At 45.1% G+C, this 15571-nt stretch overlaps 1 protein-coding gene across 5 annotated transcripts in view; it reads right to left on the bottom strand.

Annotated features, from left to right (window-relative positions):
- ARHGEF10 (Rho guanine nucleotide exchange factor 10) overlaps positions 1 to 15571 on the bottom strand; it is a 318961-nt gene that overhangs the window by 106199 nt on the left and 197191 nt on the right. For 4 of the 5 annotated variants that reach the window (XM_063916670.1, XM_063916669.1, XM_063916671.1 and 1 more), the window contains 2 exons: positions 12528 to 12620; positions 7441 to 7611 (listed from right to left, as the gene is read on the bottom strand). In XM_063916670.1, coding sequence (XP_063772740.1) covers positions 7441 to 7611; positions 12528 to 12620 — 264 coding nt within the window. The remainder of the gene's footprint in view (positions 1 to 7440; positions 7612 to 12527; positions 12621 to 15571) is intronic. The other variant, XM_063916673.1, reaches the window with a different exon arrangement.

Below are 15571 nucleotides of genomic sequence, written 5' to 3'. Positions count from 1 at the left end.
CCAAAGGAGCCGGTGCACTTTAAATTTTCTTCACTGGGTGTGCTGGCTCCTCCTCTCTATGCCCCCTCTCACAGGCAGTTATAGGTAAAAACATGCCCGAAGGAGAAAAGACATACTGTATGTGAGAGAAGGAAACTTGACAACAAAGAGTGGTGAGATTTACATATCAGCACACCACGAACATAGAACAACCAGCAACAGTTGGCAACAGCAACAGCTGAACAGGTAACCACATAAAAGAGAACCTGCAGAAAAGTCAACGCACTGAGGCGGGTGCCCAATATCCCTTATGGACTACGAGAAAAGGATTTACTGGAAGGTAATTAAAATCCTATTTTCTCTAGCATCCATAAGGGATATTGGGAAATCTAGTACGATGGGGACGTCCCAAAGCTTCCAGAACGGGTGGGAACGTGAGGAGACTGTTGCAGCACTGCCTGCCCAAACTGGGTACCCTCTTTGGCCAGGGTGCTGAACCCTGGATATCACTAAAACCTGCACTGTTAGTGTGCCTTGAGGACCGTGGTTGGGAATGCCTGCTCTAGAGAGAGCTTTAACACATCCCATATAGCCGGAATTAGGGGTTCAATACCCTCAGCAGAATCAGTATTCCCACTAACGGGGTTCAAGTCCTCCCCATCCTCCTGTATATCCTCATCTGTGGCAGATAGTAGAGCAGGCAAACCCGCTTTTGTGGTCCTGCATGAGCGGAGGGGGAATGAGCAACATCTGCCCTAGTAGCAAAATCTGCAACAGCCTGTTGTAGTAGCTGAGTTTTCTGAACCTTAGCAGTGAGCTGGGATGACATATCTGACATCATAGTTTTAAGAGACCCTAGCCAGTGGGGCTCTGGACCCTCTCCCAAAGCCCCTTCACTGATTTGTAAGGATTGGCTGCATTTTTTACATGAAACAGAATCAGATGATAATAACACTGCACAGCTTGTGTTTACCCATGTTGCACAGTAAGCACAATCAAATACACAATGACAGTAATATATTGCAAGCCTGCCCTACCGTATGTGAGCGGTGACACACAAAGAAAAGGACACCAGCACACCCCAGCTATACAGCCCCAGTGAGGTTGTCAGCTAACTTTATCACAGTAAACACTAAGAAATTCTGTCCTGTAGAGAACTCAGAGTGTACAATAGCGACTCTCCCCCTTTGCTACACCCTGTACCAGCTATCCAGCGTGTCTGAGGAGCCAGAAAGTGCTGTGTGTGTTGTCCATGGCTGCAGTAAGCAGAGGAAGGTGCCAAAATGCCAGGGCTGTCTTAACAGCAGTGTAGGCCCTGGGCATAACAAAGCACTGGGGCCCCTACCCATCCTCCAGCAGTAGGGGTTGGGTGCCATCAGAAACAGCTTAGATGTCCCGCGGGCGGTACGGGGTGTTCTATCTTCCGCTCAGCATGTAGGGCCTGGAGGGAGGGAGAACACTAAACTGTAGAAGAGGCACTGGGATGAATGAAAGGGCCCCAGTACATGACTTCCAGAGTGGTAGGGGGTATGTAATATGCAGGGGAGGGGTGAATGGTGGAGTGGACTTAATATTCATCATTTTCCAGTGGGAGGGCAGCTTGCTTGACTGCAGATATCTCCAGTTCCTGGAAATAGATTTCTTAGCTTTGAATGTGATAAAAACTAGAAAGTCCCACCTTTCAGAACATGCTGTGGACTTGGGGATTAGAGTTCAGCAGCCAGAGCAATCCACCAGCTAAAATATAAAACTGCATACCAGGTGTGTGAAGCTGGAGCAGGGACCGGCTGCTGGAAGGCTTATATCTCTGGTTCTGGGCATAGTAGAGACAAGCTGCCAGTGTCCACTGAAAGGGGGGAGTCCCATATTTTGGAGAATAGCCTCAGAAAAACTCGGAAGAGCAATTAACAGTCTTGGATGGGGACCACTGCTTCAAAGTCAGATATCTCCAGTTCCCCATGGCCGATTTTCAAAAATCTGGTACCCCTGGAAAGAGGGGACCCCCAGCTATCAGCATAGGGACCTTACACTCCTGGGGCCCTTGGGCAAGAGCCCATTGAGCCCATACGAAAAGACGGCCCTGCAAAATGCCTCTGGTCTCGCTCTGAGTTAGCTCCACCCCCTCCAATGGCGCCGGAGCTATAGTTATTTATTTATACTGACAATGTCTCCTTTCAGCTTAAAAACATCACAACCAGTGTTAGTCTAAGCGATTGTGAGCCCGTCTACACGGGGGATCTTAGCGGAAGCCCCCCAGGACGGTCCCATACACCGCACACGCGTTTAGCCGCACAGTGAACCGGGGGACCCCCATAGTGGGGCCCCCGGTTTGTACTCACCACAGATGTCACCTTCAGGCAGTGTTCGGGGTGATGATGGTCCTGCAGCCGGGAAGCGGCTCTGCACCTCGTAAGGCTGGTGACCGTCTCCCCCTTAACTCCCACGGTGCAGGTACGCTGTTGGCCAAACAGCATAGCGAAAATAACCAACATTAAAGAGAAATTGAAGAAAACTCTCTGGAGCTCCAGAGTGTGCATCCTCTCCTGAGGGCACTTTTTCCTAAACTGCCTGTGGGAGGGGGCATAGAGGGGAGGAGCTAGCACACCCAGTGAAGAAAATGTAAAGTGCACCGGCTCCTTTGGACCCCGTCTATATACCCCATTGTACTAGATTCCCCAATATCCCTTATGGTTGCTAGAGAAATAAAAGGATGACTATGCTAAATATATAAGCCAAGTAGACCTCTCAATATCAAAAGAATTTAGTTTAGGTGTAGATGCATAGAACAAAGTGAATTACCATGGCTGCAATTCCCAACACTCAGTCCACTACCTGTCAGACACCTGGCAAAGTCTCAGAAACAAATCATTCAGTAGCATAAACAGAGAGGTGGGGGCTCGTCTGCCGTATCTGTCCAGGACCCCTCCTCGCTAGCCAGCTGCGCAAGTTAGTAGACTCTGGCACTATGAAAGATTCTACTTGCGCATGCACAGGTCTCTGAAAACAAAGGGTGTCGCAGACATATTCCAGTGCTGATGCTGCCTGAGTAATATTGTTATACTGTATATCACATATATATCATTTGTATTTTATATCTATACTTTATTTGCTGTATTGGGAACGCTCCCATTAGTGGAGCATGACCCGTGTCTATATGATCCCCTGTGTGTGTCACTGTGTTGTCTCTCTCCTTGTCTTACTTTCTCTCTTTCTCTATCTGTTGGTATCTTAGTTCTATATTTGTTTGTCGCCAAATTTGGCAGTACATGATTAGTAAACTGCATACCCTGTTGTACTGTCATTGTATTGTTGTATTTCTACTGGTAATTCAATTCAGTCAACTCCTATTCTTGTTGGACTTCGCCTGTGTTGTGTGCTGCGGTATCTGGCTTTGTTTGTGTTCAAAATAATAAAAACCATTGTTTAAAAAAATGTATCTGCTTTTTGCAAAAGAAAAGGAGAGTAAAAAAGTAGGATTCTAATTACCTACTGGTAAATCCTTTTCTCGTAGTCCATAAGGGATATTGGGGAATCTGGTACGATGGGGTATAGACGGGGTCCAAAGGAGCCGGTGCACTTTAAATTTTCTTCACTGGGTGTGCTGGCTCCTCCTCTCTATGCCCCCTCTCACAGGCAGTTATAGGTAAAAACATGCCCGAAGGAGAAAAGACATACTGTATGTGAGAGAAGGAAACTTGACAACAAAGAGTGGTGAGATTTACATATCAGCACACCACGAACATAGAACAACCAGCAACAGTTGGCAACAGCAACAGCTGAACAGGTAACCACATAAAAGAGAACCTGCAGAAAAGTCAACGCACTGAGGCGGGTGCCCAATATCCCTTATGGACTACGAGAAAAGGATTTACTGGAAGGTAATTAAAATCCTATTTTCTCTAGCATCCATAAGGGATATTGGGAAATCTAGTACGATGGGGACGTCCCAAAGCTTCCAGAACGGGTGGGAACGTGAGGAGACTGTTGCAGCACTGCCTGCCCAAACTGGGTACCCTCTTTGGCCAGGGTGCTGAACCCTGGATATCACTAAAACCTGCACTGTTAGTGTGCCTTGAGGACCGTGGTTGGGAATGCCTGCTCTAGAGAGAGCTTTAACACATCCCATATAGCCGGAATTAGGGGTTCAATACCCTCAGCAGAATCAGTATTCCCACTAACGGGGTTCAAGTCCTCCCCATCCTCCTGTATATCCTCATCTGTGGCAGATAGTAGAGCAGGCAAACCCGCTTTTGTGGTCCTGCATGAGCGGAGGGGGAATGAGCAACACCTGCCCTAGTAGCAAAATCTGCAACAGCCTGTTGTAGTAGCTGAGTTTTCTGAACCTTAGCAGTGAGCTGGGATGACATATCTGACATCATAGTTTTAAGAGACCCTAGCCAGTGGGGCTCTGGACCCTCTCCCAAAGCCCCTTCACTGATTTGTAAGGATTGGCTGCATTTTTTACATGAAACAGAATCAGATGATAATAACACTGCACAGCTTGTGTTTACCCATGTTGCACAGTAAGCACAATCAAATACACAATGACAGTAATATATTGCAAGCCTGCCCTACCGTATGTGAGCGGTGACACACAAAGAAAAAGACACCAGCACACCCCAGCTATACAGCCCCAGTGAGGTTGTCAGCTAACTTTATCACAGTAAACACTAAGAAATTCTGTCCTGTAGAGAACTCAGAGTGTACAATAGCGACTCTCCCCCTTTGCTACACCCTGTACCAGCTATCCAGCGTGTCTGAGGAGCCAGAAAGTGCTGTGTGTGTTGTCCATGGCTGCAGTAAGCAGAGGAAGGTGCCAAAATGCCAGGGCTGTCTTAACAGCAGTGTAGGCCCTGGGCATAACAAAGCACTGGGGCCCCTACCCATCCTCCAGCAGTAGGGGTTGGGTGCCATCAGAAACAGCTTAGATGTCCCGCGGGCGGTACGGGGTGTTCTATCTTCCGCTCAGCATGTAGGGCCTGGAGGGAGGGAGAACACTAAACTGTAGAAGAGGCACTGGGATGAATGAAAGGGCCCCAGTACATGACTTCCAGAGTGGTAGGGGGTATGTAATATGCAGGGGAGGGGTGAATGGTGGAGTGGACTTAATATTCATCATTTTCCAGTGGGAGGGCAGCTTGCTTGACTGCAGATATCTCCAGTTCCTGGAAATAGATTTCTTAGCTTTGAATGTGATAAAAACTAGAAAGTCCCACCTTTCAGAACATGCTGTGGACTTGGGGATTAGAGTTCAGCAGCCAGAGCAATCCACCAGCTAAAATATAAAACTGCATACCAGGTGTGTGAAGCTGGAGCAGGGACCGGCTGCTGGAAGGCTTATATCTCTGGTTCTGGGCATAGTAGAGACAAGCTGCCAGTGTCCACTGAAAGGGGGGAGTCCCATATTTTGGAGAATAGCCTCAGAAAAACTCGGAAGAGCAATTAACAGTCTTGGATGGGGACCACTGCTTCAAAGTCAGATATCTCCAGTTCCCCATGGCCGATTTTCAAAAATCTGGTACCCCTGGAAAGAGGGGACCCCCAGCTATCAGCATAGGGACCTTACACTCCTGGGGCCCTTGGGCAAGAGCCCATTGAGCCCATACGAAAAGACGGCCCTGCAAAATGCCTCTGGTCTCGCTCTGAGTTAGCTCCACCCCCTCCAATGGCGCCGGAGCTATAGTTATTTATTTATACTGACAATGTCTCCTTTCAGCTTAAAAACATCACAACCAGTGTTAGTCTAAGCGATTGTGAGCCCGTCTACACGGGGGATCTTAGCGGAAGCCCCCCAGGACGGTCCCATACACCGCACACGCGTTTAGCCGCACAGTGAACCGGGGGACCCCCCTAGTGGGGCCCCCGGTTTGTACTCACCACAGATGTCACCTTCAGGCAGTGTTCGGGGTGATGATGGTCCTGCAGCCGGGAAGCGGCTCTGCACCTCGTAAGGCTGGTGACCGTCTCCCCCTTAACTCCCACGGTGCAGGTACGCTGTTGGCCAAACAGCATAGCGAAAATAACCAACATTAAAGAGAAATTGAAGAAAACTCTCTGGAGCTCCAGAGTGTGCATCCTCTCCTGAGGGCACTTTTTCCTAAACTGCCTGTGGGAGGGGGCATAGAGGGGAGGAGCTAGCACACCCAGTGAAGAAAATGTAAAGTGCACCGGCTCCTTTGGACCCCGTCTATATACCCCATTGTACTAGATTCCCCAATATCCCTTATGGTTGCTAGAGAAATGAAAGGATGACTATGCTAAATATATAAGCCAAGTAGACCTCTCAATATCAAAAGAATTTAGTTTAGGTGTAGATGCATAGAACAAAGTGAATTACCATGGCTGCAATTCCCAACACTCAGTCCACTACCTGTCAGACACCTGGCAAAGTCTCAGAAACAAATCATTCAGTAGCATAAACAGAGAGGTGGGGGCTCGTCTGCCGTATCTGTCCAGGACCCCTCCTCGCTAGCCAGCTGCGCAAGTTAGTAGACTCTGGCACTATGAAAGATTCTACTTGCGCATGCACAGGTCTCTGAAAACAAAGGGTGTCGCAGACATATTCCGGTCAATTTTTACAATGCTGGCGACTTGGAACTCTGGAGAGGTAAGTATTGAAGAACACTGGTGTGGGGTGTGCGGTGCCGGTCCCAAGGGCCTTGTGTGCACTGCACACCCTGCACCCTTTATAGATACGTCACAGCGTATACAGTCTGCATGTCCTTAATGAACATGGCCTATGTTGAAAGCCCCTTATCTCTGCTGTCCCACCTCTCCAGGTCCAAGCTGCATAAGTGAAATGCACATTCCGACATCAGGCAAGGATTCATACTTGTCGACACTTCTAGAATGTCAGGGAGACTTCCTGAAATAGTGGTGATCTCTATGAGTAACGTGAGGTGCTAGACTGCAGCATATTTTTAATGCACAACTGTATGTGTCAATTCAATGACACACTTCTTAAACAGAGCTATACACACCCTCTTTAGTACCATGTGTAGAGGTGTTGCTTTCCCAATCCCTCCGAAATACTTTTTTTTTTTTTAAGTAGGCAAGATACGCTACCTGCCGCAGTACCTACTCTGCATCCATCCCAATTTGTCAGCCTTGGCCGAGTCTTTCAATTTTTTCATTCGGAGCACATGCCCTATTTTTAAAGAATCAGGAGTTACCCCAGTAAGTTGTGCATAATTATATAATTAGAAAATAACATTTATTACTAGCAGCTGCAAAATTGCCTACAGTACATCTCATCACTCTTTCTAGTGCATGACATACATCCGTAACATCAGTTTAACTCATCGCTTTCTTGCCTCTAAAAAATATAGGTTATATAAAAAGGTACAACATGTGCACTATAACAAACACAAAAAAATTGTCACCTTTAAACAAGTGGTTTAATGTGACCACTTCTGTTCTTCTTCATTTATTATTCCCCTATGAAATGTATTGTTGACTAACCTTGTTCAGATACCTTTCATTCATTGCTTTGGCGATTTGTTTAATTTCACAGCGTTGGTCTGCATCCCGCTTCCTCTCATTGAGTTTGTCAGCTAACGTCTCCAGCTCTGTAAGAGCCATTTGCAAAGGAAGCCGGTCAGGATGACCCTTCACTGTGTTTTTCAACATGTCCTGCAAAGTATAAGTCAGAATCTCAGGAAGGCAATGCAAAACCTGATCATTATAACATAAGATGTCACAATCAGCTCATAAAAATAACAATATTTACAGACTCTTGTTGAGCAGCAAATTTCTCGTATATAAAGCTAAACACACTTAATACATACACACGAACTAGTAGAATATGGTAAGGTAAGCACGGTTGCGAGAGGGAAACAGGGGCAATTACTCTAAATAGCAGTTCCCATGAAGTCCATACAGCATACATACTCAGCAGCGGCTTTACCCCCTCATACATTTTTGTTACATCTAGCATTTGAAATCATGTGAATATTTGCGCAGTGCTCACGGTGGGACTAGGTCACAGGTGGACGCAACTGGGGTCAGTGCTGCACCTTTGGTCACACTGTATATGAGAAGTTATGCCATTGCTGCAGTTGCCATCTTTAGTAATGACACATACTGCTGACTTCTCAGATCCGCTGCATGTGTCCGAAGACGCAACATCGGAGAAACATTGGGAACATCACGTGGATCGCTGGACATCTGAGAAACCCTAAGGTTGTCCAAAATGTCCACTATAACTAAGCTGCCAAGAAGAGTAAATCAGCATCTGAAGACACAGTCACTGACTTTGGCATGCCCCCAAAATGGCAGCGGTATGCCACTGATTTCTACGACACTCCCTGCCACTGCACCCAAATTCCTGTAGCCTGTCAATCAAGCTGTGTCTAGAACTGCACTGCAACCTCCATTGCAGGACTATTGTGGCAGATGCGCAGAGCACCAAACATCACCCATCTGCAGCTAAATGGAACCTGCGTCCACCTCTGAATCAGGCCCTATGTTCTAATGATCACTAAGCTGAGATTCTGGTGAGTGCAGTGGTAAAGACAGACCAAAGGTATGTATCCCACAACTAACATTTTATCCTGTGTTAACTGTAACCATTAGCTATGTCAGAGCAACAACAGCCTGGCGAAGTGGGATCTAAGAAACATATGAAACACAAATATCTACTAAAATCAAGATCAGTCCTATCATTCACAGGACATAGGATAATGAATACAGTAAACAACAAGGGGGGTATCCAATTACCTGTGGTCAATGACCGTAAATGACTGTATCGTTGGGGTCTATCCTATTAGCTCTGATGTGGCGCGCTCCTCCCGTGATGCTGGCACTTATTGGGTGTTATGTTTCAAATGCCTCAGGATATAAGCGGCCTGCTGGAGCCACGATAACACATGGGATAGGGGATTTATCCCCGATACCATGTGTTGTTGTCCGATCACAGGTTCCATTTCGGCCGATCAAAATGGCGTCTAATTGGATACCATGATAGTGACCATCAGTAATTAATTGTGATAACAGACTGTTTTGATCGTGGTAAAGGTATTGGGGCTAACTGGATTACCCCCCCCCCCCCCCCCAAAGTCTTTAGTGAAGAGATGATTGATGACAGACTACTGACTGCCCTGAGTTGTATAGTACTTTCTATAAACATTCAGTGAAAATAAGGCAATGGAAGGTTCCAGTAATCATCCAGTTGTGAAGCCACTGTTGAATGTACTTTGCAGCATATATAGGAAGGATTACTCTCGGAGTAAAATCCATCAGCACCATAGGATAAGCCTAGTCTCTTACAATCACTATTTACAATATTTCTACCATGCTGCTTAATAATCAGTCTCAGGAACTCCCACAAGATGGTTTTATATATATATATATATATATATATATATATATATATATATAGTAGGATGGAGGTGCGGCACTCACGGCTTCCAATAACGGACACAACGCGGTCACGTCTACTATATGCCTATATTGTGAGGGCACCGGCTGCTTTGCTTGCTATTGCTTTGGGAGTGCCATTCCTTCTTCTATATATATATATATATATATATATATATATCAATATCCCTACTACCATATATGTAGTGTGTGTTTATATAGATACATATCCCTCCATTTGTAAAAGGGGCGGGTTAAAAGAAACAACAGACAATACTACTTTCCTCCACAAATAAAAAATTCAGCATTTTATGGACCATGCATTGGCTATGGATATAAACATGAATGGCAGCCATGCCCATATATCAGTTTTGTAAAGCTCATAACATATTTAGATCTGTGGCTATTTTCATGAACATTTCTGTGATATTTAGCAACTATACTCTTCTATACCGTATATAAGCTTGTGGCTGTTCAGAAATGTGCATAGTAGCTCATTGATTTTTCAGAAAATTGCTATTTAATATTAACATTAACTTCGCATACAGTATTTCCATTAAAAATCATAAAAGTAAATGAACAGAAGAGAAATCTAAATCAAATCAATATTTGGTGGGACCACCTTTTGCCATCAATTCTTCTAGGTGCACTTGCACAAAGTCAGAGATTTTGTAGGATTATAATCAGGTGCATGATCAACCAATCATACAAAATAGGTAATAATGCTCATCATTGTCATATGTAGGTTGAAGCACAGCGATTAACTGAAACAGAAACAGCTGTGTAGCAGGCTTAAAACATAAGGTGAGGTTGTGTAAGACAGTTTCATGTCACAGGTCATTCACCATGGCAAGACTGAGCACAGGCAAAGATTTTAAAGCAGACTGGGGTTTCAAGATGTGCTGTTCAAGCTCTTTTGAAGAAGCACAAAGTGGTCAGCCAAGGAAACTTAGTGCATCGGATGAAAGACACATCATGCTTACTTCCCTTGAAATCGGAAGATGTCCAGCAATGCCATCTGCTCAGAGCTGGCAGAAACCATTGGGATCCAGGAACACTGATCTATTGTTTTGAAAAGTCTTACCAGAAGTGGTCTTCATGAAAGAATTGCGCTAAAAAGCCATACTTTTGACGTGGAACAAGGCCAAGTGACTCAACTATGCATGAAAGCATAGGAACTGGGCTGTAGAAAAATGGCAGCAGGTACTCTGGACTGGAGTCAAAATTTGAAATATTTGGCTCTAACAGAAGGCAGTTTGTTCACTGAAGGGCTGGAGAGTGGTACAATAATTACTGTCTGCAGGCAACAGTGAAGCATATTGGAGGTTCATTGCAAGTTGGGGTTGCATTTCAGCAAATGGAGTTGGGGAATTGGTCAGGATTAATAGTGTCCTCAATGCTGAGAAATATAGGCAGGTACTTAGCCATAATGCAGTACTATCAGGGAGGCGTCTGATTGTGTTGGGTATGGGATACCGGCAGTTGGGATCCCGGAGGCCAGGATACTACTGACGCCAGGATCCCGACTGCCACAATGCAGGCAGGAGGGCGAGCGCAACAAAGCCCCTTGTGGGCTCGGTGCTTCGCTGCACTCGCCACAGATTTTATTCCCACTCCATGGGTGTCGTGGACACAGAGGAGTGGGAACAGCTGTGGCGGCGCTGCCGGCATTCTGGCAGTCGGGATTCCAACATCGGCATTCTGACCGCCAGGATTCCAACCGCCAGGATCCTGAATACATCCCGTCTGATTGGCCCCAAATTTATTCAGCAGCAGGACAACGACCTCAAACATACATACAATGTAATTAAAAACTATCTTCACCATAAAGAAGAACAAGGAGTCCTGAAAGTTGTGATATGGTCACCACAGAGCCCTGATCTCAAATCATTGAGTCTGTCTGGAATTACATGAAAACACAGAAGGATTTGAGCAAGCCAACATCCACAGAAGATCTGTGGTTAGCTCTCCAAAATGTTTGGAACAACCTCCCTGCCGAGTTCCTTCAAAAGCTGTGTGCAAGTGTACCTAGAAGAACAGAGAACTGATGCTGTTTTGAAGGCAAAGGGTGGTCACACTCTTGCACAGTAATATATATTCTCTCTATCTCTCTCTCTATCTCTCTCTCTCTATATATATATATATATATATATATATATATATCTCAATGCAAAAGCCCTCACTCACTGACTGATTCATCACTAATTCTCATACTTCCTGATGTGTTAGGAAGATGAAATTTAACAAAGGCATTCTTCAGGTGGGAAATAGGAAAACTACATAAGCAGAATTTTAATAAAACTCCTCTAAGGGGAAGAAAAAGGGGTTGACATAATGACGTCATTACCAGTACGTGGCTTGCGTTGTGTGAATGATAACGCCCAAACAGACAATCGGATCAAAATTTGGATTGCCCGTCCAGTGTGTAGAATTTACTAAACTACAAAAATGGTCCTGTCACTTTTTACCGTATCTACTACGGGTGCACCACGGGTAACGATGGATTAATATTTACTTACATGAACACGTCTCAAATTTACATCTCTATAGATTTATCAAATTATTAACACTCATGTACTGTATAAGTACAACCGTGAAAATCAGAAAGTTCCGTGCGAAGAACGGGTAGAACAGCTAGTATAGATAGACAGACAAACAGGCAGGCAGGCAGACAGATATCACAATTAGACCATCATAAGATGAGGTCTCTTAATATCCTGTGATTTAATTAAAATGTATGAAATATATTTCTGCATCTGCTTTTATTATATCCTAAGTTTTACATTTTCTAGATTTAAATTATTATATAATGAATGTAGCTATTATTTATCTACATGGCCACAAAAACTAAAAGAAAGCTGTTTGTCATTACTGTCTATTGTTATTCCTTATGTGCTGAACTAGAATACATGTAGTTCTATTTGTTAGATGTATCTATTAGGGTTCGGTATGATATATGCTCACCACAGGTTCTATTCTCCCTCTGTGGGTGTCATGGACACGCATAGAGGGGGAATAACCTACCTCGCTGGTATACCGGCGGAGGTATGGAGCCATTGTTGGGATCCCAGCGTCGGTATTGTGACAGCCAGGATCCCGACGAGTGGTTTGCTAACCGCATACTGTACAATCTATTATTATAGAGTAGCACTGTACCACAAGGTAAAGAACACATTTTTTATGTGATTCACCTGTAACAAAAGGATAAACTGTGGGAAGCGTTGGATTGGCTTCATCATCAAGCCATATAGAGTAATACGATCAGGGCTGGAATCCTGGCTCTGCTGTAACAAAAGGATAAAACATGATACAGTTTATATGTGCTCTAGCAGGTATAGTACAGTAGGGTTGAGGTATCAAGCATTGAATAGTGTGCGGAAGTGGACCAGTGGAAACATTGCCCTCAGTACCAAACCCGCTTCTACCTATCCCTGTATATAATGTACTTAATAAATGCTACTAAGAAGCTGCTTGGCTGCTATGGGCAACTTCTCCACTCTCTTCACTGCTTGATACATCAACCCCAGTTTTTTCTATATAAAACTCATTGTACTATTGTGGCTACACCACATAACGTAACAGAGTATGGCTCTGTCGTTTATAGCGTGATAAATATGCATGTACTGATTTATTCACAAACAGTTACTTACCTACTGTTACCGACCCTCGGCCTTGACCGTGCATACAGCTCAATTTGGATTCATCGTCCAAGCTGCATGCTCCGGCCGGCCGCTGCATGACGTCACTGTGCAGTGCCGTCATGACGTCAGTGTGTATGCCCGCCATCAGGAGGCCCGGCCCAGGAGGGGGACACAGTAGGCAATGTCGCTCACCGAAGACTACACCTAATGTGTACCCACCCTTACACTGTGTTTTCTTAAAAGTGTATCCTGCCTTTATTGTTATTGTTTATTCATATGGTGCCTATGAAGCTGCACATACTCATTAATCAAAGACAAAGCATCCAGAGCTGCAGCGGTACTTCAGGTAGGCATAATCCTTAGATGGCGCTATGTTTATATTTGACAAGCATCATAAAACATAGCTGTACAAGCAGTGCTCCGCCTGTATCCGGTGTTAAAATAACACTTAGCTGCTGCTGGAGAAATCTCTCACACTGTAGTGACATACAGTACTATACTATTACTGTAAAATTAAAAAAATATTGGTTATTTACTAACAAAGTGCAAACGTGCAGTTAAGCATAGCAACCAAATGTTTGCTTTCATTAACTGTATTATGTCATCTCCAGAATATTACTTTTTATAAATCTTTGAATAAACTGTTGATATATTGTGGCTGTTTTTTTGTCTCACCCGCATCTACAGATTTATGCTATACTGACACACCCACTGGCAGTGGTGCAGTTCCGTCTCAGAGTGTCTTTAGATGCACCATTGGACACAACATTGAAACTTGCACCAGCAGGAGCAGTTTCTCCATCTGACCATGGCCTCTTGTGGTTGTCAGTCTTCAGATGCAGCCTCTTACAATGACACACCCATATCTGCTTAGCCACCCCCTGTTACCAGTTACCATCCAGGAGCGCTCACTGAATTCCACAGACCATGCGCCCAATTCTGTACTGCATCTCTGAGAATGTGATGTGCGACTAGGATGCCTGCGCAGAATTAAAACATTGTCCAACTGCGTGCGGCACTGACATTGCATGCGACTCATTGTGTACATAAGTTACCATGGGACTGATTCTGAGCCGCACACTGCTGCGACCGCATTAGCATCTTTTGCTGTAGTCACGTCTATGACTTTATGCTAATGTTACTATAAGCCCTTACCCTGGTGCACAAGTGTGCTCTGACTGCACAAGGACTGGGACACAGACTTTCCGAGGCTGCAGTCAACAATCGGAAGCACCATTAGCAGTTGCACCAGGCACATGTGCAGAAGCTCATTTCATAGACAGTGTAGAGGTGGGTGCATTCTCTGGCTGTGACAGTGCTGCTGTAACCCGAGTTCTGGGCTCTCCGCTGTCCTATCTGTTACTGGCAGGCACCATGCGCTCTCTGACCGGCTTCTTATTTATGTTTGGCTGTGCTACCTTCTACCTTTATATCCTGAGCACCAGACAGTGCCCCAGCCAAGGAAAGGAAGCTGAGAGGGGTGCAATGGGAATGTGGTCAGGGTGAAGGTGGTGGTAGGGGCATTGAAAGATGGGGTGCAGTCAGTGCTGTGATAAAATATTTAGGAATTGGACCAGATGTCCCAGCTACAGCAGACTGGTTCTATAAAATACTGAGAATGGATACTAAGTAGTGACTTATTTACTGGGGACATCAGTCAGACCCATAGTGGTGCCAAGAGCTGCAGGATGATCCCCGGGCACCCCACTCACTTCCTGTGATGGTGTCTGCACATGATCTCTTTCAGCCAGGGGTGTAAGTTCATCCCAGTCAACTGGAGGCAAGTTGGAGTCTGGTGCCCCCCCTATAAACCACACACTAGTTAATAATTATATAGATAGCACTCTTACTTAGCCAGTTAACAGGGACCAGAGTTCACAGTAAATTGGAAGGGCTCCAACTACGCTGTGATTTAGGGGTCAGGTCGCCCCTAGTCACATTATTGCCCCCCCCCTCTTCCAATCATGTCATTGCCCCCTTCATTTTGGGTGCCAGGCCGGATGCCTCAAGACCACCAAAGCAGCCCCAGCCTCATCCTACTATCAACTCTTGAACCACAATTTGCTGCCCATTGTCCCAACCTGTCATTTACTAAATAAAATATTTTTAAAAATAGGATTTTAATACCTACCGGTAAATCCTCTTCTCTTAGTCCGTAGAGGATGCTGGGGACACCATAAGAACCATGGGGTATAGACGGGATCTGCAGGACACATGGGCACTTTAAGACTTTGAAAGGGGTGTGAACTGGCTCCTCCCTCTATGCCCCTCCTCCAGACTCCGGTTATAGGAACTGTGCCCAGGGAGACGGACATTTCGAGTAAAAGGATTTATTGTTAACTAAGGTGAGACACATACCAGCTCACACCTCAAACACGCCGTATAACATGGCATTAAACAGAACTCCAGTCAACGGCATGAACAATGTCAGCAACAGGCTAACTATAACATAACACAACCCATGTGTAAACATAACTAATAACTGCAGATAGAGTCCGCACTGGGATGGGCGCCCAGCATCCCTTACGGACTAAGAGAAAAGGATTTACCGGTAGGTATTAAAATCCTATTTTCTCATCTGTCCTAGAGGATGC

This window comes from Pseudophryne corroboree, chromosome 4 (assembly GCF_028390025.1).
Source record: "Pseudophryne corroboree isolate aPseCor3 chromosome 4, aPseCor3.hap2, whole genome shotgun sequence".
Classification (NCBI taxonomy): Eukaryota; Metazoa; Chordata; class Amphibia; order Anura; family Myobatrachidae; genus Pseudophryne; species Pseudophryne corroboree.
This window is presented reverse-complemented; position numbering and strand designations above follow the sequence as displayed.